The 21,040-nt window shown below is 38.9% G+C and overlaps 1 protein-coding gene across 2 annotated transcripts in view; it reads left to right on the forward strand.

The window, feature by feature from the left end:
• Positions 1-1,654: 1,654 nt before the first annotated feature.
• Positions 1,655-21,040, forward strand: part of LOC148828550 (neurite extension and migration factor-like) — a 51,052-nt gene continuing 31,666 nt past the window's right edge. For both annotated transcript variants that reach the window (XR_016091536.1, XM_088925000.1), the window contains exon 1: positions 1,655-1,773. Coding sequence is in view for 1 of the 2 variants with exons in the window: in XM_088925000.1 (XP_088781126.1) it covers positions 1,698-1,773 (76 nt within the window). In the remaining variant the exon portion in view is untranslated. The remainder of the gene's footprint in view (positions 1,774-21,040) is intronic.

Consider the following 21,040-nt stretch of genomic DNA (forward strand, 5'->3'; position numbering starts at 1 on the left):
AAAATCAGTCCTTGACATTTAATTGCTTCCTCCAGAAAAATGAATGTGTGACAAATTCTTTGTAATTTTTATGTATTCAATTTTTTAAATACAGAATAAAATAATTATTTTTAACATTCGCTACTGTTGCAACGATTAAAGAGGCAGAGAATAAAGATTTTTATGCCGTCAGTGTGGCTTCCAATCATATTTGCTTTGCGGTCCTACATTTAAAAAAAATCTGTGTTTTCGAATCCTTCACAGCCATGTGTATACTTTGTGTGTTTAAATTAGTGAGGAAATGACTCAGTTTAACTAAGTAGAGAAGATGGTTCAGCTCATTCCATTTGTTTCTATTTTATAATGGTTGGCAATTTCCTCAGTCGTTCGAGGTGAAAGCAATTTCTAAACATGAACGAAGTTAGCTGTGTTCTGTAAAAATTAAATGATGCTTAGAAAGAAAATAAATAGGGGGAGCTTAACAGTAGTTGCTTATCCAGGCTGAAAAAGTCGTGAGCAAAGTATTAGCTGTGAAAATGCTGTTGATTTCGCTTGTTAAGAAACATTATGCATGAGAGAAGACATCTGAAAAATGGAGTGAGAAAGATTTCCATCATTTATTGTAAAGAAACTATGGGCATTCTGTTTGCTGGCTCTTGAAGTTATTCTAAAATGGAGTATTTTGTTATCATGTGGGGCCATCTTCATTTACACAGAACACTTCAACCTGCAAGGGAAAGACAACATCTATCAGACATTGTATGTAGTTGACCAAACAAGTAAAAGAAAACCAGACTCATGAATCTGAAAAGTTATGGTCCGACAGGATTACACTGCTTTGATCATTTAAGACTACGGGAAAATGGCCACTGTCTTCCCTTTATAGAGAATGTGCCCATTTTATCTGGCTGTATGCTTCAGCAAATCTGCAATCTGATGTTAATGACCTTGGAGGATAAAATCTGAAGCTTTTCTCCATATATAAGCAAGCCATGGATTCATTCTAACACCTTCTGTATAGACTCTTGGTGATAGAGCTCATGTCTGTTCTACATCAAGTTTCTAAAAAGAAAATAAAGAATATTTAATGAGCGCAACAGCTGATTATTCATGCGTAAAAAAACTTGATCTTTGTAGTAGAGAAGAGAAAAGCAAAGTCGTTTCCCAATGATTTTCTAAATGTTTTAGTGTAACAGTCCCCATTACCTGTAAAGCGCTTTGAGTGGAGTGTCCAGAAAAGCGCTATATAAGTGTAAGCAGTTATTATTATTATTATTATTATTATTATTATTAACAAAGATATGGTGTAAATGAGCTTTTCACAGCTGGTAAACCACACGATAAACTAAACTAATAGTTTTTGTAATACATTAATACATTAATCATGTCTTCAAATGCCATGTTCAAGATTACAACTAAAATATTTGTCTTAAATGTACGTTTTAAGCTCTCTATTAAAATATATCAGGTGTGGAATGTAGTTTTCCCTGTGTAGTATTATTTCTGACAGCCTAATTGACATTTTTAGAGGAAGCATTTAAGAATTTCAACTTCCAAGTCTATGAACTATTGAAGCCCCTTTTGTAGACTGCTCTCTTAGGTGCACAATGCTTGAATCATTAAATGCATGACTTAAATTAACTTTCCCTGCCTCTTTATGTGTTTGCAGATTGGACAAAGGTAATGATGCATGGAAGGAACAGAACCAGGCAAAATTGATGGATGTTCTACAAGATAACAACCTTGTTGCGCAGGTCGAACACCCGACACAGACTAATGGGGTGAATGAGAATGGTAAGAAGCAATAAGCAGTAAATATAACATAGTGAATACATCCATGATATAAAGCTAAACATTGTGATTATTTACTGCCACTGCTAGTTCTGTTATGTTAAAGTTTCCCATAAGAAATCATTGTGGGGTTGCTTTCTGGAATGTTAATGGTACAGTGATCTCATGGCTTCAATGCAAAACTGATTTATTTTTTTAATATTCAATGATTTATGCAGTTATGGTCAGGGACAAAGCACAATCCTGCAGCATGTTTACATAATCCAGTTTATCCCAATGTGAAGAAAAAACCCAAACAAATGAGGTTGCATCTTTCCCATTTAACTTATTTTCCAGTCAACATTTTTTCTCCTTATGTAGCAAAAAAAAAAATTCAAAGCAAATTTCAGGGATTGTTTTGTTTTTGCAATGCAGAAGTTTTTTTTTTACTTGGGCACAAAGCCCATAGGTCCTCACAATGAACAGAAAATTGACCCCTAGTTTTTGGAGTTAGCATAATTCAGAGATGCCTGAAGGAGACTTACTGTATATCGGTTCAGCTCTGATTTGCATTATTAGTGAATGATTACCATGCCAAATGTCCACTGTATAAACTAGACCACTAGAGAAGCAAAGAACTTGACTGTTATTTTTTAAGTAACAACACACTTGATTATACACTTCCTCAAGATACATTTGCATGTTCATAAATCTGTAACAGACACAGTTTATTTTTAAGATTTGCCGATAGTGTAACCATTTGACCTTACCTCTTTGTTGCAGCTTTTAAGAACAGATTGTTACCTTCTTGTACATAGATGCCAATTCCTCAATTAGAAGAAATCCTAGTGGAGGATTTTCAAAATGTGGCATTTATATGGAGAGGGCTTGCTTTACTTAAAGTTTGCCATCTGTATCATAAATCATTAAAATGTACTTTGTCTGGCACATAAAATTAAATCCTGATTTTTCTAGATTTAAACATAATGGAGCAGAACAATGTGAATTCTGGATAATGTTGTGAATTAAATTAGGTTTCCTTTCCTTGCCTTTGAGTTTTTTTGTGTATGATAATCAGGATCTGCTAATGTTTCCGTTAATGGGAAGATGACTGTACAGTAAGTACACTGAAAGCTGCAGTTTTGACAAAGAATGTGTGCTTGTGATTTGATCTTCAAGGGGATGGCTGTTGCTATATTTTGCAGTGGTTTCCAAATCTACTCTCTAAGTTCCACAAAGCTTTCTGGGTTTTTGTTCCAGCTGAGGTCATCATAGCTTAATTGAATTTGTTTTGTCAAAATATTTCCCAAAATTGTAAGCAAGAGATAATTTTACACAATTATTAGCAAGAGACTAAAACTGACCTGAGAATCAAGCTTTTCAGAACCTGTTTTGACATATCTAATTTATTGAAAGGTTTATTTCACCTTTATTGGCCATTTAATGTACTTCTGTTTCTCCCTTAATGCTTTTTCAACACAAGTTTTGGTAGTTTTGGTAGTTCACAAAACCTGAAATGAGTCCACTTGCTTTAAAATGGAGACTCATCTATTATCCTTAATTATCTACTGTAGCGTAAGGACTCCAAATCCTGGATGTGGAGGACTACATAACTGCTGATTTTCATTACAGCAGAGCTCAATTACCTAAATGAACCCTTAATTCAGCTTGATTAGAACATTGACAAGTTTTTTTTTCTACTCAGAAGTTTGGAATTGTATGTCACTTATGCGAGTGGCATGGCAGTGCAGAGTTTAGCATTGCTGCCATGCAGTGCTGGGATCCTAGGTGCATGGAGTTTGTATGTTCTCTCTTTGTTCGCATGCATTTCCTCCAGGTGCTCTGTTTTCCTCCCACAGTCCAAAAACATACTCGTAGGTTAATTGGCTTCTGGGAAAATTGGCCCTAGGGGTGAGTGTGTGCATGGACTGGTGTCCCGTCCAGGGTGTACCCCACCTTTTTCCCGTTGCTCCCCTGCAAACTAGGATTGGAAGAAGTGGCTAGAAAATGGCTGGATGTTGCACAATTGTTAAAAAGCAATATGTAGCACATGTTTAGAGCTGAAAACAGTGAGTAAAACGGCTCAAATCATCAAGAAAATAAGAGCTGGGATGGAGTAAACACCAGCAGGTGTTTGGTCCTCCAGGCCCAAGATTGGGAACCCCTGATCTAGCATTTGAATCAGACATATTCAACTCTGGTTCTGGCAGGCCTCAGTCTTTCAGGATTTATAGGGATCTTCAGGAACTAGTTTTTCCCAAAGGGTAGCTGCAATGCTATTTTTATATTTCGGGGTTAGAAAGAATCAGCATTGCTGAGTGCATTTCAACCCACAATAAAAGGAAGATGTACACAGTAACTTGTTAAACCTCCAATTAACATCACAAAATAGCTACAATTTCCAGGTATGCACAGCGCCATGTTCTGCATTTAAGAATAAGGAAACAAGACTTCCGGTGACTTACGTGGCCCTATAACATTGTAAACAAGCAGGCTTGTGAATTCATCTAATTTAATCCAATAGAAATATTGCTTTTGATTTCAAGATGGTTTTGCCAACAAATACTACTTGTTAACTCTGCATGCGGATCACATTGGAACATTTCCGCAGTGAAATGGCCTGTGGTGAAATGTACTGCATGACCTGTATTTAAATGCTCTTACTGTACATCACATTACATTAGTCTTTATGGAGACTAGTGAGGAGGAAGGGCCGAATCCTGTTGCAATTAGTGGAAACGGGAATGCGAGTTTGTGACAACATGGCTACTTACAATACTTTCACAGAGTTCACAATTTTGAAATTTTTAATTTGAAATTTGTAACTTTTTTTCCATAGCGTCAATGAATGTATTTTGTTACCAAGATTGGTCTGAGAAATTGGGACTGCAGTTCACCTTTAACTGATCCAGTCAGGTGAATTCTGTGGGCCTGCATGGCAAGTTCAGTCCTGGTCCTGGGGAATGAAGTCAGTTGTGGACTATGACTGGTATTCCCCAAGTGGTGGAACAGATTTGGCTCAGTGCTGCTGGGGCAGAACAGGGAGTAATGACATCAGTGAGAGACACAAAATCTTCTCCATTCTTCCCTGACTCTCCTGGCACGTGATTTCTGGCTTGTGGCATGATGAGCAACTGCACATATAGGTCAGAAGCATTTGCTCATGTGTCCTGTCCTTTATATATAAATACCCAATATATAGTTGCCAATTCTATTTTTTTAAAATAGTGCAAATCTTGACTGAGCTATTAACAGGTCCAACTAAAGAAGTAAAAGTTTGATTGGAGTAAAAACCAGACAACTCTTTAGCTCCCCAGGATCAGGGTTGGAGATGTAAGATTTAAGGTTCAACACATGTGCTGCATAAACTAATTGCAACAAACCGACTCAGGAATGAAAGCTTGTAAAACATTTTAGGTTATTTTGAGCACCAAAAGTGTTTTGTGAGCCAAAAAAAAAATGCACGGAATTCAGGTTAGAAAAGAATTGATTTTAGACTAGTTCCAAATGAGTCATGCAGTCATGCTGTCAGCCACATTCATTTCACTACAAACATCCAGTGTAGATGAGAAATAATTTATCCTATTCTACATTCAACACTGATCTCTTTCTGTTTTTCTGGTAAAACAATCTGTAGTTTTTTTTTCCTGCCATGTTATTGTCAGTAGTCTCACTACAGTCATTGCAATGTTTTATGCAGTTAAACATATTATTTAAAGATTTATGTTCAAGACTTCATAGTATTATAGGCAAATGAGAGCTTCTAAAAACTGCAAGGCAAATGCATTTAGTTGTAGAGTGGAACGCTTGGTCATATTGTTTTATTGGGATGTTTCTGTTCATTGTTGAATGCTTTCTTAGCCAATAAAATATAAATCAATTTGAATTGACTGATTTTCATTTGGTTACTAAAGCTGCAGAATATGTGATTCTACTGTATGTTATACTGTACATACTGTAAAAAGACTATTTGGTCCATCTTCCTTATTTAGTTTGTAGTAGCTCATTGTTCAAAGAACCTTATCTACCAATTGAATTCTACTGTATATCTTAAAACATCCATTTTCTAACTGGATCTAATCCAATATGGGGTCGCAGGGGAACCTATCTGGACTGTGGGAGGAAACCTGAGCACCCAGAGGAAACCCATACAAGCACAGTGAGAACATACAAGCTCCACATAGACAGCACCCCAGGTGTGTAATTGAACTCGGGGGCCCCTGTATGTTTCTAGACCACCAATATTTTTTTGTAAGGCGGTGGCCCAAACTGGACACAATGTTCCTGTAGGACCGTTGTCTCATAAGCCTTTCATAACATAGGCATATAAGAATTTCAAAATCCACCCACGGTTTAAAATGCTCAATGCAGTTTCAACAGGGAAGGAAACCCTTAAACATTTGCCAATTGCAAGATAAGAATCTCTGTGTTTTCCTTCATTTCTTGTGTACATATTTTTAGTATCAGCCATCAATAATGTGAAAGTATATTCTGAGAAGCTTAAAATTAGAATATCTTTGTGCTTTTAAATAGGGTAATTCATGATTAAAGCTGCAGTTTATTAGCTTTTTAGACTGATATGGAGCAAACGTTATTATTTAGGAGATTAAAATGCTGTTAATTTCCTTAGCCCATGAATTGCTATAGCTTGTTAATAACTACAGTATAACCTGTGGATTTGCATATAGCTGGACACTTACATTGCCCTGTTTCAATGCGAATACATAGTTCATGCCATGTCAGGTTATATTGGTGGATATCACACTTTATTATTTAGATTAACAGATACTTCCACCCTGTCACTGTTTGAAGGATTTAGCTTCAGAGATGCAGTATGGCTGGCACATTGGTTCTCAACACCAGCTACCTCCTGTGTACAGTAAATGTGCTTTGAGTTTAAGTTAAGTCTTGAACACAATGGAATTCCAACACAAAACATTTCTTTTCTTGGGTCTTTTATTAATGACATTTTAGGTTATACTTTGCATTTACTTTGTCAGGACCTTTCAGGATTTTGAAACCTTGATCACATCTCCCTGAAATCACCTCTTGTTCAGTGTTTTTTGCAGAGGTAGAATGCTTTTGGCTGCTGTTGTTCCCAGTGTTGGAGATGGGTACTTTGACTGGTTTATTATGCTGTGCATTAGTATCCAAAGATGTGATGTCCAGACTGCTGTTAGTAGTGATGGAGTGATGGTCAGTACCTGCTATATCAAGTACTTTTTCTGAAGCCACACATCAAAAGACTGTTTAAATGAAGGCTCATACTTTCCATTGTTGGTGGCTGGAAATCACAGAATGGAATGGGAAATTAAGTCTGGGGAGTGACTGTGCATGAGGAAGAAAGAGAGCAAAGGGTACAAACAGACAAAAAGAATCATGGACTTTTTGTAGCATACTAAACAGTTAAGGTGTATCACAGGATTCTAACAAGCTCACATAGGGAGATCAAAATCAGGAACTTGTCTGATATTTGTGTGTGAAAGAGATTGCACATCACATTAAAATAGCTACTTTTTTAAGAGTCACAGGGTAGTCCACGTTTCTCCCAGAGCAGAGAGACATTGAAAAAATGTGTATTGAGATAGGTAAGCCTCAGAATGGAAGATTGTTATTCGATTGTAGCCCATTAGTAATAGTGCCAGCCGACTGCCTAACATACATTTATGCAAATATTAATTGTAATTGCACAAATGTATCTAAGGAAGTGGGCTGGGACTATATCTTATCTCTCAAGTCACACAATGTTTTTCTCAAAGACCTCATAACTGTAAAACTTGGCAGGTGCCTCTTTTCTGTCCATGATCCCATCCATGCATGATTTTTTATTTTATCAAAACGTGAGTATAGATTTCAAACTAGTTTAAGTAAATGTTTGGTTTTAGAGAAGAGAAGAGTTTGTACAATCACTTTACCTGGTAGCAGTAGAAGACAGGAGCATTTTTAAGGAACAATACAACATATGATTACAGGCAGGTATTTATCAGCTCCATGTCACCTGGGACACACATTCATGAGCACACAACAATGGTGGCAAATTATCAGGAGATTCTTCCTGTTTAGACAAAATGTAAATGCATTTTTTAAGAATATAAAAATACAAGTGCCGCAATAATTGTCTGCTGATGGTAGTCCTTAAAGGGGAACTGCAGTCCCAGTTTCTCATACTGGTTATTACTGTACATCATCTTTGTGAAAGTACTGTAAGGTCGCCATGTTGTCGCTAACTGCTGGTCTCGCCATGGGTGAGAGCCAGAGTTTGAGAGAATTGTAACTTAAACCCATCCTTCCTGCTCACTAGTCGATGTAATGCCTAATGTAATGAGAGCGAATAAGTACAGGTTGTGCAGCAGACATATCGCCTCAGAAATGTTCCAACGTGATCTGCATGCATGCTAATTAGTATTAGCTGGCAAAACTGTCTCAAAGTCGGGAGCAATATTTCTATTGGATTAAAAGAAATGTATTCACAAGCCTACTTGTTTACAATGTAATAGGGCCGTTTCACATCATTTTGTTGATTCAGTTTGTGAATTGCAGACAATGACAGCAATAAGTCGCTATGCATACCTGGAAATTTCTTCTATTTTATGATGTAAATTGGAGGTTTTCCAAGTTGCCGTGTACATTTTACTGTGATTGAGGTTTGAAATGCACTCATCAATGCCAATTCTTTCTAGCCCCCGACATAAAATAGTAGTAGTAATGTTATGTTAGACCAGTTGCAATTGAAACTGCAGTTGAAAAAATAGGAAAAATGCCCTGTGATAGACTGGTGCCTGTCCAGGGCATAGTCCTGCATTTTGCCTTGTGATAGACTGGCACACTGGGTGGCAATGGAAAAATATATACATGCCTACTACATTAACTTAAGAGACTTTTCATTGTTTAAACATTAAAATATTGTATATCAGATTATTGTTTAAGCATCCGTTTTCATAACCCATGCAAACTGAAACTGCCATGTACCTCTGATGAATTGTAGATGAATTCTAATTACATTTCCAATCACTTGAACTCATTGGTTCTTAGAGAATTGGCCCTCATGTCTCTGGCATCCCATCCAGGATGTGTCCTGCCTTGTGCTCATGCTAGGATAGGCCCCTGCTGCCCTGCGACCTTTTATTGGATGAAGTGGTTAGAAAATGAATTGATGGATTTGGATTTAATCCTGGTGGTTTTGTTTCCATAGAACAATGTATGTAGTTTATCAACATTACATATTTGTTTCATTGTGATTGCTGCATACCGCTGACAGAACTGTTAAAAAGTGGTTCATCCAATATTAAAAATCTGTCTGATAATGCCAGCGTGATCACTGACTGCTTATTAGTTTTAGAAGACAACTTTAACAGTCAGGAATTTCCTTGAAAGTGTGTATAATAGAATTAAAGAAAGAATAAAAATCACAAAGACATTAGAACTGGGAACATATTGTTAATGAAAGTAAAAATGTCGTGTATATAATAGCATTAATGACTTATGAGTAAGGTTTTTCTTGGCCTTAGGTGCCTTGGAAAAGTTAAAAGGCCCATCGCTGTGCCCGTTTATCATTATAACTTAATTGTACTAGAGTCAGACTGTAGCTGTGTGAGTTAGAAAGGTCTTCAAGAGAGAAGAAGAAATGCTTGTACATGGTTAAAATGGCTGCTATTGAATAAACATGATATTGAAAGGTACCGCTAAACCATATTTATAGCTGCTCATTTAAATAGAAAAACTGTAATTTACTGAACGATGACTATGAATTCACGTTATCTAAGCTCAAAAAACATAATGCTCAACCTGAAGACTCAACCTAAACTAAAGAGAAAAAAAACTAAATGTTGATTGTATAAGTATTCAGACCTGTGAGCTCATTATTTGGTGGAAGCAACCTTCAACCATTGAAAGTTTCAAACCTTTTTGGGTAAGTCTCTGCCAGCTTTGTACACTGTCCTGGTGCAACTGTTGTCCATTTCTCTTGACAGATTTGCTCAGTCTCAGTCAGGCTATGAGGGGATTGCTTATGGACAATCTGTGTCCATTTATTATTTTTAGGTCTACAGATTTATAATAGGATTAAGTCAGGACTTTGACTAGGCTATTCAGGGACAAACACCTTCTTATTTTTAAGCTACTGCAGTGAAACATTGTCCTTGTGCAATGGATCATTGTCCTACTGAAAGTTTAATTTTCAATTGAGTTTAAGGTCTTTAGCATACAGAAATAGGATTTCCCTCTAATATTGTCCAGTATTCTTTTCCATCCATTCCTAACAAGCTTTCTAGTCCCTGCTGAGGAAAAGCACTTCAGCAGTATGATGTTCCTACCACCATGCTTGATAGTAGAGATGAGGTTGAATGGGTGATGCATTGTTTTGGGTTTGCACCAGATGAAATGCTTTGCAATTACACCAGAAAGGCCCACAAACCCATTTGAGAAGGGTTTGCCAGAATATTGTGGAGTGACCAACAGGATATTGTTGACCCATGGACATCTTTTCTCCCATCACTGCCACCGTAGCTACCACCGTAACTCTTTCAGATTTGTCCTTGGTTTCACAGTGGCATCTGTCACCAGTTTCCTCCTTTCATGACTGCTTGGTTTAGCGACACAGTCTGAACTAGGCAGTTTCTGGGTTATTCAATGTAATTTCCTTTCTTTTAGATTAAGTTGGCTGTGCTCACCAGAATATTCAGAGACTTCATTTTCCTGTTCCCCTGATCTTTGCTTTTCAATTACTAAGGCCCTGACTTGCTTTGAAAGCTTCTTAGACATCATAGTATTGTTTAGTACTTGCTTGGTCACATCTTACTAAGGAACTTCACATAGACAGGTCTTTTTATTCTGAAATCGTGAAAACCACTATTATTGCACACATAGGTCAATCAACTAATTTTGTGGCTCCTAAAACTCAGTTCATTTGGGTTTGCCACAGCATAGGGATTGAATACTTGTATGCAATCATGAGTTTTCCATTTGTCTCTCATATAATCTTTTTTATGCACTAAATGTGTGGAGAAGGTTGTGTATGTAACACATATTAATTGCAACGTCAAAGTGTCAAGACTGCAAGCATTAAAGCAACAAAATATAAAAACTGTGCCAGGGTCTGAATATGTTTGCATTATATGATGCATGTATCGTTGTAAGGACATATCACCATTTCACACCGTTTTCTAATCAAATCAACACCACTAACTATAGTGATGTGTGCTGCTCTATGGTAAGAAGTGATGTTCACAGGTGTTCGCATTAAAACACAAACCCACAAGTAGATTTTAGCGAGTAAGACTATTATATATTATAGAACCCTGTCTTAAAGATGTGGTCTTCCGGCACAATAAACCCCTGAGGTTATGGTGCCCTACTCCCAAAGCAAATCAAGTCATCACCATTCATAAGTCATTATTAACAGACCTATTTTGCGCATACATAATCCCAGCCTTACAATATGAAGAAAAATATGTGCCAGTGTATAGATTTCTTTACGGATCTTGGCATGCTGGGGTAGCAGCAGGCACAGCGGCAGAGCTCATTTACATGACGCCTAACCACAGTTCCCTGCTGACAGCTGGTTCAGAAGTACAGAAAGCTTAAGCCTTGTATATCGCAATCAGAAACCTCAGAAGATTCTTTTTTGCATTTGATTTACATGGAAATTAAGTTTTTCTTCAGTGATTCGGTACACTGTAGTCAGATTAAAATGATACAAAAACAAGGTATTTGAGCTGTAGCTCACACCATGAAGTGCAATATATCAGATCATCGTGTTATTTGAATTAAAGCAACGCATTCATATCCTTTCACCTGACCTGGAAGGTTTTGTTAGGATCAGCTTGTTTATCTAAGCAAGGAAAAAATATATACAGTGTATTCAACTCTGTTTATGTCACTGAAATGGTTATACATAATAATGCACAATAATTCTATTCTATTCTAAAATTCTATAACTTAAACACTTTGCTGTGTCTATTGCAGCAGGTTCTTTACTGCATTCTTAGTGAACTTAAACTGAAAATGGAATATCACATTATTCCTTGACTTAAAATAGACTATAAACCTATCTAATTTTAAATGTATTCACATAAATTCCTATAAATCCTATAAATTCAGTTGACTTCTGTGAGCTGTTTTCAGTAATGCTGAAAGACTAAGACTGACCTGCAGTTTGAACCCATCACTGAATTAGGAACTCAGTGAAACAATTAGGAACAATTCCCATTGTCACTGTTTAACAAGTATGCAGAAGTTTCGTTTAAAAAATCGCATTCTAGTATATGTTCTTAAGTGTTGACCATGTGTGAGTACTTCATTTATTTGATGGGTTCATTGCTGCTGCTGCTGAGTTAGTTAAATAACTTCTCTTAAATGCAAGTGAAATAGTTACTGTTCTTCATATAATTGCATTTTTGATATAGGCACGTGTTTGTGTGCTTGCAGATTGTGACTATATAAAAAATTAACCCCTCTATTAAACTCGCAATGCTGGAGTTTTGTAAAATAACCAAAAAATGATTTTCTTTTTCTGATATGTGGTTTTATTTCAGAAATATCAGAAACAGTGATATCCATTAGTTGTCCTACTGATGGATATCATGAGTAAGACCATATTTTGTCGTGAAACCACCACAGTGCTGTTAATTGTTGCATGACTGTGCATTTAAAAGGGCACTTACCTTCATCTTTGAGTACTGTACTCAAAATCTGTTTCTCTCAGGGTAAACTATGTGAAACCCGCTTTACCTCTTACTGATCCCTTTAAAACATTTCATTGCTGTCTCGTGAGTAACAAGGTGATAGCCACCGTGCTTAAGCCCTTTAATTTCAGAATCATATGTTATGACCATTAAGTATTTAATCTTCCTTCAGTCTAGTGTAGCTGAAGCGAGAATAAAAGTTTACTTCTGTTAATTAACATATTGCCATAGTAAAGGTATTGGACTGCCCAGAATGATGCATGTGAAACTATTTTCACTGCCAATGCTTTTCCTAACCATAGTTGTGGATTATCATGTCTTTCATGGAGAACTTAGAAGTTTAATAGTGGCAAATGACATCAGCATGTGACTTCACTGATTACAGATAAGCTAGTGTCCAGTAGTGTTTCCACAGGTTTGATAAAGAAATCCTCTGTCTGCTTTCTTCAGTTACTGTTACAATTACATTATATTGTATACCATTGTGAAAGAGTTAAAACAAGAACGTGAAGGAGCATTCAGATTTTTCTTTCGCAACACTCCCCAGACCCCAGTTTAAATTACTCTTTAGTTGGCCAACCTAGAGTGCCAGAAAATGGATGAATTGGTGTAATGGTTGGAATGGTGGCATAGTGGTCAGCATTGCTGCCTTATAGACCTGAGGCCCTGGGTTCAATTCCTGGGGTGCGATCTGTGTTTGAGTGGGTTTCCTTTAGGTGCTCTAGTTTCCTTCCATTCATGCTGGTAGGTGAATTGGCTTTTGGGAAAATTGGCCCTGATGTGTGTGTTTGTGTCTGTGTGCCCAGACTGATGTCCATTCCAGGATGTACTGTACATCACCTTGCGCCTGTTGCTGTCTGAGATGGGCTCTGTGATCCTGAATTGGATACAATGGTTACAAAAATGTATGGATTAATTGCTTTATGCCAAAAACGTGCACTCATTACAACCATCCCCTATTTTACACTCAACAGAATTAGCATCAAGCAAGGGAGGAACAGATCTTTAATTTAAGCAGATTTCAAGATCAGCCTTATGATTGTGAAGTGGCTGTAGTTAAAATGTTACCATATCATGGTGAAAAGCACAGCAGTTAGTAGTGTTAGGTTCCCACTAGGATTAGAACACATACCTACATTTACTATTTTGTGTTAAACAATGTTTGAAACAAAAAAAAACATTAACACTTAAAAAAAACAGGGTGAAATTGGGGTTGATGGGGATGGGAAAAAGATTTTCAAAATTTCCAAATGTTTTTTTTTTCCCTAAAAGGATGAAGGAATTTTAAATTCTAACAGAGTGTGAAAATGATTTACTTTCTGAGCAAAGTACTGTAGGTAATAGGCTGACCTTTTCTTAAAATAATGTCAGTTCTTAACACAAGGCAAGAACTGTACTTCAGTGCACAAACAGAGGAAATGTGAATATACACATCAGGATAGTGATCAAGGACTGAGGAGCCATTGACTCAATAGGGAACCTTCAGAGTCTTTTCTCAGAATGACTTTACGTACAGTATAATTGGTAGAAAACCTATTATATTGCTAGAAGTTTTTTGACCAATTACTGTTAGTAGGAAAATTGCATAGTGAGTAAGATTCTTTGTTACTAAGAGAATCAGAGAAGTTACTACTTGTTATATTTATATAAAATTAAAAATAGACATAAAAGCCAATTTCTTTTTATTTTTGATGCACATAGCATAACTATTATTTCTCGCCTAATCTTGTCAGTTCCATTGCTGAATAACAAGTGGAAGAATCTCCTTTTCACTGTTTCATAATCATTCTTTGAATTTGTGTTTTTCTGCTAGCATTAGAGACAAAATGTACAAGTGAGTAAGTACTAGATTAGATGAATAGCTTGTGATTAATTTCCAGAAATAAGTGACAACTGTTGTCTTTAGCAATCCCCATCACAGAGAATCTCTGGAGTTCTCTTGGCCCTACATATCTGTATTCTCAGATGCTGTAAGATTCAATCCATACTTTATCCATAAAATACTTAAGGGGGAGAATTAGGGTAAAATAATAAGATGGTGTTGAGAGGGTCTCTGTGAACTTTGTACATACTTTGTCTGCTGACACTGTAGTATTTTATAAGGTGGACATACAGAACTGGTTTGAAATGGAACGGAACTGCAATGGAAGAATGCTGGACAAAAGAGCTACTATGTAATTCTGTACTGTGTTATATACAGTAGGAACGTGTGCTATGAAACTAACCAATCGTATTTAAAGAAGTTATCTTTGGCAAATAGGGAAAAGGAAGATGAGCGTGATCTTGGAATATTGCCAATCTGATAATCACAGGGAAGCGTGATAGATAACAGAAAAATATTTAAGGACTGTTCAAGTTTAATCGCTTTGAGAAAAGTGCACTCATCATGTCTGTTTTTCACTCCCATGCGCATGAAATAAAAACTTATTTTAACTTCTGAGATGGACTCCCGACTGTCTTTTAAGGGGAAGTGAAAACGTTCCCCAACAATGGTGATGCAGAAGGGAAAATTGATATTTCAAGATGACTTTTTCTAAAGGATTGAAGGAATGCTCAATTCTAATCATGGAGCAGAATCTCAGCTTACAGAACGGCTTGGTGGTTAGCTGTGTGTCTTCAGCTATCCAAAAACCCAGCACCAACTGATCATCCTCATTCCAAATAAAGTTTTATCTCAAGTGTTCAAATAGCACTGTATGTGAAGAACATGTGTCTGTGTTCTGAATGTTGTTTGTAACCCCCCCTCTCCAACTGGACCATCAGTTCTTTTTGACAAGTCTCCCTCTGAACAAATAGACCTAATTCTTCTGAATGCTCAGAGGATGTAATGAATTAATGAAGTGAGCAAATGCTTAAGCTTTAATATTTCTTTTTCTCAGGTAAACGGCAGTCTCACAACAGGCAAGATTCTTGCACTGAGCCAGTTTAGGAGATTCCAATCTTTGAAGTCTTACCTTGTCAAAAATGATTCCTGTGTACAGAGCTCAAAGCAGCTCTACTTCAAACTGTGGTGTATAGATTCAGTACAGTTCAGCTCCCAAGTTACATTTCAGACTGACCATGATAGATTTGCCTCATCTTGTCTTTGGTATAAAACCCTATACACAGAAATTATAGATATTTTAAAGACAAATCCTTCAAGAGTCTTTGTATGGCCAAAGGAACCTTCTGAAAGTGTGTAGCATATAGGAGACACTAAAGTATTCTGTGTTTTTCAGCAATGACCAATAAACAACAGCATATACACTCACAATTACACAAAAACATTACTGACAGTTGGCATGTCATTAGTATTATGGCGTATGTTGGTGGTCTTCAGAGTTCTTTGCTTTCAAATATTATCCCAGGCCAAGTGTTAGCAGCTATATCATCCTAAAACTCACAACTGGCAACCCACTGAAGTTAAGGAAGTGTGAGCCTGGTCAGCACCTGGATGGGAGCTCCTGGGAAGAGGTGGGGCCAGTAAGAGGCGCTCACCCTGCGGTTTGTGTGAATCCTAATTCCTCAGTATAGTGATGGGGGCACTATACTTTAAAAAAGATGCCATCCTTCAGATGAAACTTAAAACCGGGGACCTTTCTCTGTGGTCATTAAAAGTTCCAGGGCAGTTCTTGAAAAGAGTAGGGGTGTTATCCTGGCATCCTGGCCAAATATCCAACTGGCCTTTATCAATTCTGGTCTCTTAATAATCCCCATGTATGAATTGTCTTCATCACTCTGTTCTCCTCCTTTTTACTGTATGTTCTGCATATACTTCAGTGTGCATGGTATAATGCCCACTTGAGAGAGAAAGTCTGGGTTTACATGCAAAAAGAACAATCAATTGTCTTGTTTTTGACATGTTGTACTTGTGCCATCTAGTAGAGAATTAGTTTAAATGCTTGAACTTGAACTTGAACTTTATTGCCATATGTAACCGGTACTGGTACAATGGAATTCTTACTTACAGAAAGTCTCTCGATTGTAAAACAAGTGTAAAAAACAAGACAAAGTGCAAACAGTGCATCAAGACAATATACAAACAAACAGTAGACAATGTGCAAGTAAACATGTAGACAGTTTGAATGTAAACAATACAGACATGTAAACAATGACTGGAGACGTGCAATAGATAAGAAATCATAAAGAGGTAGATGGTGATGGTGTAGGTGTGGTCCGAGGGGGATGGCTAAATGTGTTCGCCAATCTCACTGCTTGTGGATAGAAGCTATTGAAGAATCTAGTGGTAAGTGTCCGTATGCTCTTATATCTCTTGCCTGAGGGCAGTGGGGTGAAGAGCTCATGCCCGGGGTGGTGACGGTCCTCTGTGATGGCCAGAATTCTACCACGGCAGCGGTCCTCATAGAGCTGTTTAATCTCGGTGAGACTGCAGCCGATGATCTTCTGGGCCATATTGACCATTCTCTGCAGTGCCTTTCTTTCTCACGAAGAGGTGTTGCCATACCACACGGTGATCCCATTGGTGAGGATGCTCTCGATGGTGCAGCGGTACAAGTTCACCAACACATGTATTGGCATCCCCCATCGCTTGAGGCACCTCAAGAAATAAAGGCGCTGCTGAGCCTTCTTCATGATAGAGTCAGTGTTCACAGTCCAGGTTAGATCTTTAGAGATGTGAATTCCCAAAAACCTAAAGCTGGTGACTGTTTCCACTTCCGTTCCATCAAAACTGAGTGGGCATGTGAGTGTGTGGCCTGTGTCTCCTAAAGTCCACTATTAGCTCTTTCGTTTTCTTTACGTTCAAGTCCAGGTTATTGCTATGACACCACCTAAGCAGCTGTACGACTTCATCCCTGTAAGTGGACTCGTCATCATCACTGATCAGTCCTATTATAGTGGTGTCATCTGCAAACTTAATGATGCGGTTGTTGCTATGTCTTGCTGTGCAGTCGTGAGTGAACAGGGAGTACAACCTTGGACTCAGACAGCAGCCTTGTGGGGTTCCAGTGCTCAGGGTGAGTGGTGTTGATGTTTTATTGCCTATCCGCACCACCTGTGGTCTCTCGATAAGAAAGTCCAGCAGCCAGTTGCAGACAGAGTTGCACAGACCTAATCCCCTGAGCTTTGTCACCAGTTGACTGGGTATGATGGAATTGAATGCTGAACTGTAGTCCACAAACGGCATTCTCACATATGAGTTCTTAGTGTCCAGGTGTTCCAAGGCTGTATCCAGAGCCAGGGAGACAGCATCATCCACTGATCTGTTGTTCTGGTAGGCAAACTGCAAGGGGTCCAGGGACTCTGTGATATAGGAGTTGATGTGTGACAACACCAGCTTCTCCAGGCATTTCATCACCACAGATGATAATGCTTCTGGGCATCATTCAGGCATGTCACTTTTGCCTTTTTGGGGGTTGGAACAATAGTGTTTTTTTTAAAGCAGGTGGGGACCATGGACTGTGACAGGGAGGAGTTAAAGATGTCCGTAAACACTGTGGTCAGCTGGGCTGCACATGTCCTCAGGACGCGAGGTGGTATCCCATCAGGCCCTGCAGCCTTACGGATTTTCACCCTGCTCAGAGTCTTCTGCACGTCCTGCTCTGAGAGTTTCAGAACAAACCCGCCCTGCACACTTGGGGTCTTCTCAGCATTGCCCGTGTTCAGAGCATCAAAGCGGGCATAGAAATGGTTCAGCTCATCAGGCAGGGATGCGTTGTTTGTGTCAATCTCCTGGCTGCAGCCCTTGTAGCCTGTGATTGACTCTAATCCCTGCCACAGCCTCCGGGTGTCAGCGCACTGCGTTTCAAGCCGCACTCTGTAGCTCCGTTTGGCGCGTTTTATGGCTTCCTCTAATGCATACCGTGATTTCCTGTACAGCTCTTTGTCCCCCGATTTGAACACGGTGGATCTATCTTTTAGATTGCGAATGTCGTTGTTGAACCACGGTTTCTGATTGGGAAATGACCTAATTTTCATTTCTGGTACACAAATGTCAGTGCAGTATTTAATATAGCTGGTGACCGCGTCCGTATATTCATTTAAATCTGTGTCAGGAGCTCTGAATGCGTCCCAGTCTGAACTATCAAAGCAGTCTATTAACCTGCTTTCCACCTCCTCAGACCAACAACGCACTGACCTGTTCGCAATGGGGGAGGTCTTCAGCTTCTGTTTGTACTCAGGAAGCAACAGGAGAGGGATGTAGTCTGACTTACCGAAACTCGGTTTGGGAAGCGCTTTGTATGCTCCTTTTATTGTTGTGTAGCAGTGGTCCAAAATATTGCCTCCTCTTGTCGGTACAGTGACATGCTGAATGTATTTTTGCAGTACTTTCCTCAGATTGCAGTGGTTGAAGTCCCCAACTACAATTGAGACGGCTTCTGGGTGGGAGTTTTCGTGCTTGTTGATAATGTTGCCATACACCCAGTGAAAGTGAAGTGCCCTTAATAAAGTGTAGAAGGTCAAATATAAGACTTCCAAGTCAGCCATGTATAGTCATGTGTCCTCATTTGTGTCTGGAGCAGTATCTGTACTTATAGTGTGATTGTGTACCCTTCTGTTGTTGTTTGTCAACTTCTTTTCCGTTTCTGCTATTCGTCAACCTTCTGGACTTGTCGTCAGGGGAACGGTAGGAGAAGGCCTTGCTAATCGAGCTGCTGTTTGTTGTTTCCCCCATGGCTGGCTTTTCTCCACCATCAGCTTTGCCAATTTTGTCAAACTGGGATTCTGTTCTTTTCACCAGCATGCTAATGTGAAGCCTTCATCGGACTGGGGATAGGACTGCTTGGAGAATCTTTTTATCTTTACAATGGACTCTCCCATTTCCACATACTTTTCTTGTCTTGTCAGTACTGTTGAAAAGCTGAGCAGAGGTCTGATGAGTTCAGATAAACTGACTGGCCCGATCTCATCATTACCTTTTTCCATTGTTCTTATGAGTTCCCCTTTTGTAGATTTTTTTTATATATTTTTTAATTGAGTCATGAATGATTTTTGTACTTTACAATCCATCCAATTTTGAGTCACTGATTATTTACCAACATGGCTTACCATGACACACAAACAGTGATTAAGTGAGGAGCATTGGGAGGCACCATGGCGCAGTGATTAGCATTAAGACCTGGGTTCAGTTTCGAACCAGGTGTGCTCTCTGTGTGGTTTCCTCCCACAGTCCAAAAATTACTAGTAATTAAATTGGCTTCTGGAAAAATTGGTCTTACTTTGTATGTATGTGTCTGCCTTGCTATGGACTGGCGTCTCATCCAGGGTGTGTCCAGCCTTGCACCTATTGCTTGCCAGGATAGACTCCAGCTCCTCCGCAACCCTGAACTGGAAGAAGAGGTTAGAACATGGATGGAGGAGCGGTACATTTCTTATACTAATAACACCATATGGTAGGATCTAGAAGAAGCAGTAAGATATGAATACACTAGCTGACTTAATGTCCAATCAGTTCCAGCAGCACGGCCAATTTCACACCACTACTGTGGGAACCTGGAGTGCATTTTTATACAGTACTTCTTCAGGTTGTAGTTCGGGATTCTGAACACGTGGTTGTGTATTTTTGCAACATGTTCACGGGACTACAGTATATTCATTCAGCCAAGATATGTGATCTGATCTGATACACAGTTAATGGTATGGACACGTCTTTATTTGCAAAATTAAATCATGGGAAATTCAATAAATATGCAAAAACAATTTTAGAATCTGCTCTTACCTTTATTTTTCTGGCATGGTCACAATCACAGGTTCCAGGTCATAGATAACTTAACCTGGTTCTGTTGGGTTCAAAATGTTTAAACAAACTTGCCCTTATCTCCTGGAAATAGACAAAACCCATGTCTCGGCTGCATCCAACAGCCCCATATAATAATAATAATAATAATTGCTTACACTTATATAGTGCTTTTCTGGACACTCCACTCAAAGCGCTTTACAGGTAATGGGGACTCCCCTCCACCACCAGTGTGCAGCATCCACCTTGATGATGCGACGGCAGCCATAGTGCGCCAGAATGCCCACCACACACAGGAGAGCAGAGTAATGAAGCCAATTCATAGATGGGGATTATTAGGAGGCCATGATTGGTAAGGGCCAATGGGAAATTTGGCTAGGACGCCGGGGTTACACCCCTACTCTTTTCAAGAAACACCCTGAGATTTTTCATGACCACAGAGAGTCAGGAGCTCGGTTTTACATCTCATCTGAAGGACGGCGCCCGTTTACAGTATAGTGTCCCCGTCACTATACTGGGGCATTAGGACCCATGTGGGCCCACAAGGGCCCCCTGCTGGCCCCACTAATACCTCTTCCAACGGCAACCTTAGCTTAGCACCTGCTTAGCTTCAGTGGGTTGCCAGTTGTGAGTTGCAGAGTGATATGGCTGCTGGCCATATGTGCTCTTAGTACTTTTGTTGATTGTGCAATCTGAGAGGTCCCCCTACCTGCCAAAGGACAGCAAAGTATTTTTAATAACCAAGTAGGCAGTAGGCATCCCCAAAGCATGATGCTGCCACCACCATGCTTCACTATAGTGATGGTGTTCACAGTGTGAGGTTTCCTTCAAACATGAAGTTCAATTTTGGTCTCATCAGACCATAGAATCTTCCTCCAAGTTGTTCTGTCTCTCACACTGGGCAAACTCCAGCCGAGATGCGATATGAGTTTTG

The sequence above is a fragment of the Atractosteus spatula genome, chromosome 9 (genome assembly GCF_055471065.1).
Source record: "Atractosteus spatula isolate fAtrSpa1 chromosome 9, fAtrSpa1.hap1, whole genome shotgun sequence".
Classification (NCBI taxonomy): Eukaryota; Metazoa; Chordata; class Actinopteri; order Semionotiformes; family Lepisosteidae; genus Atractosteus; species Atractosteus spatula.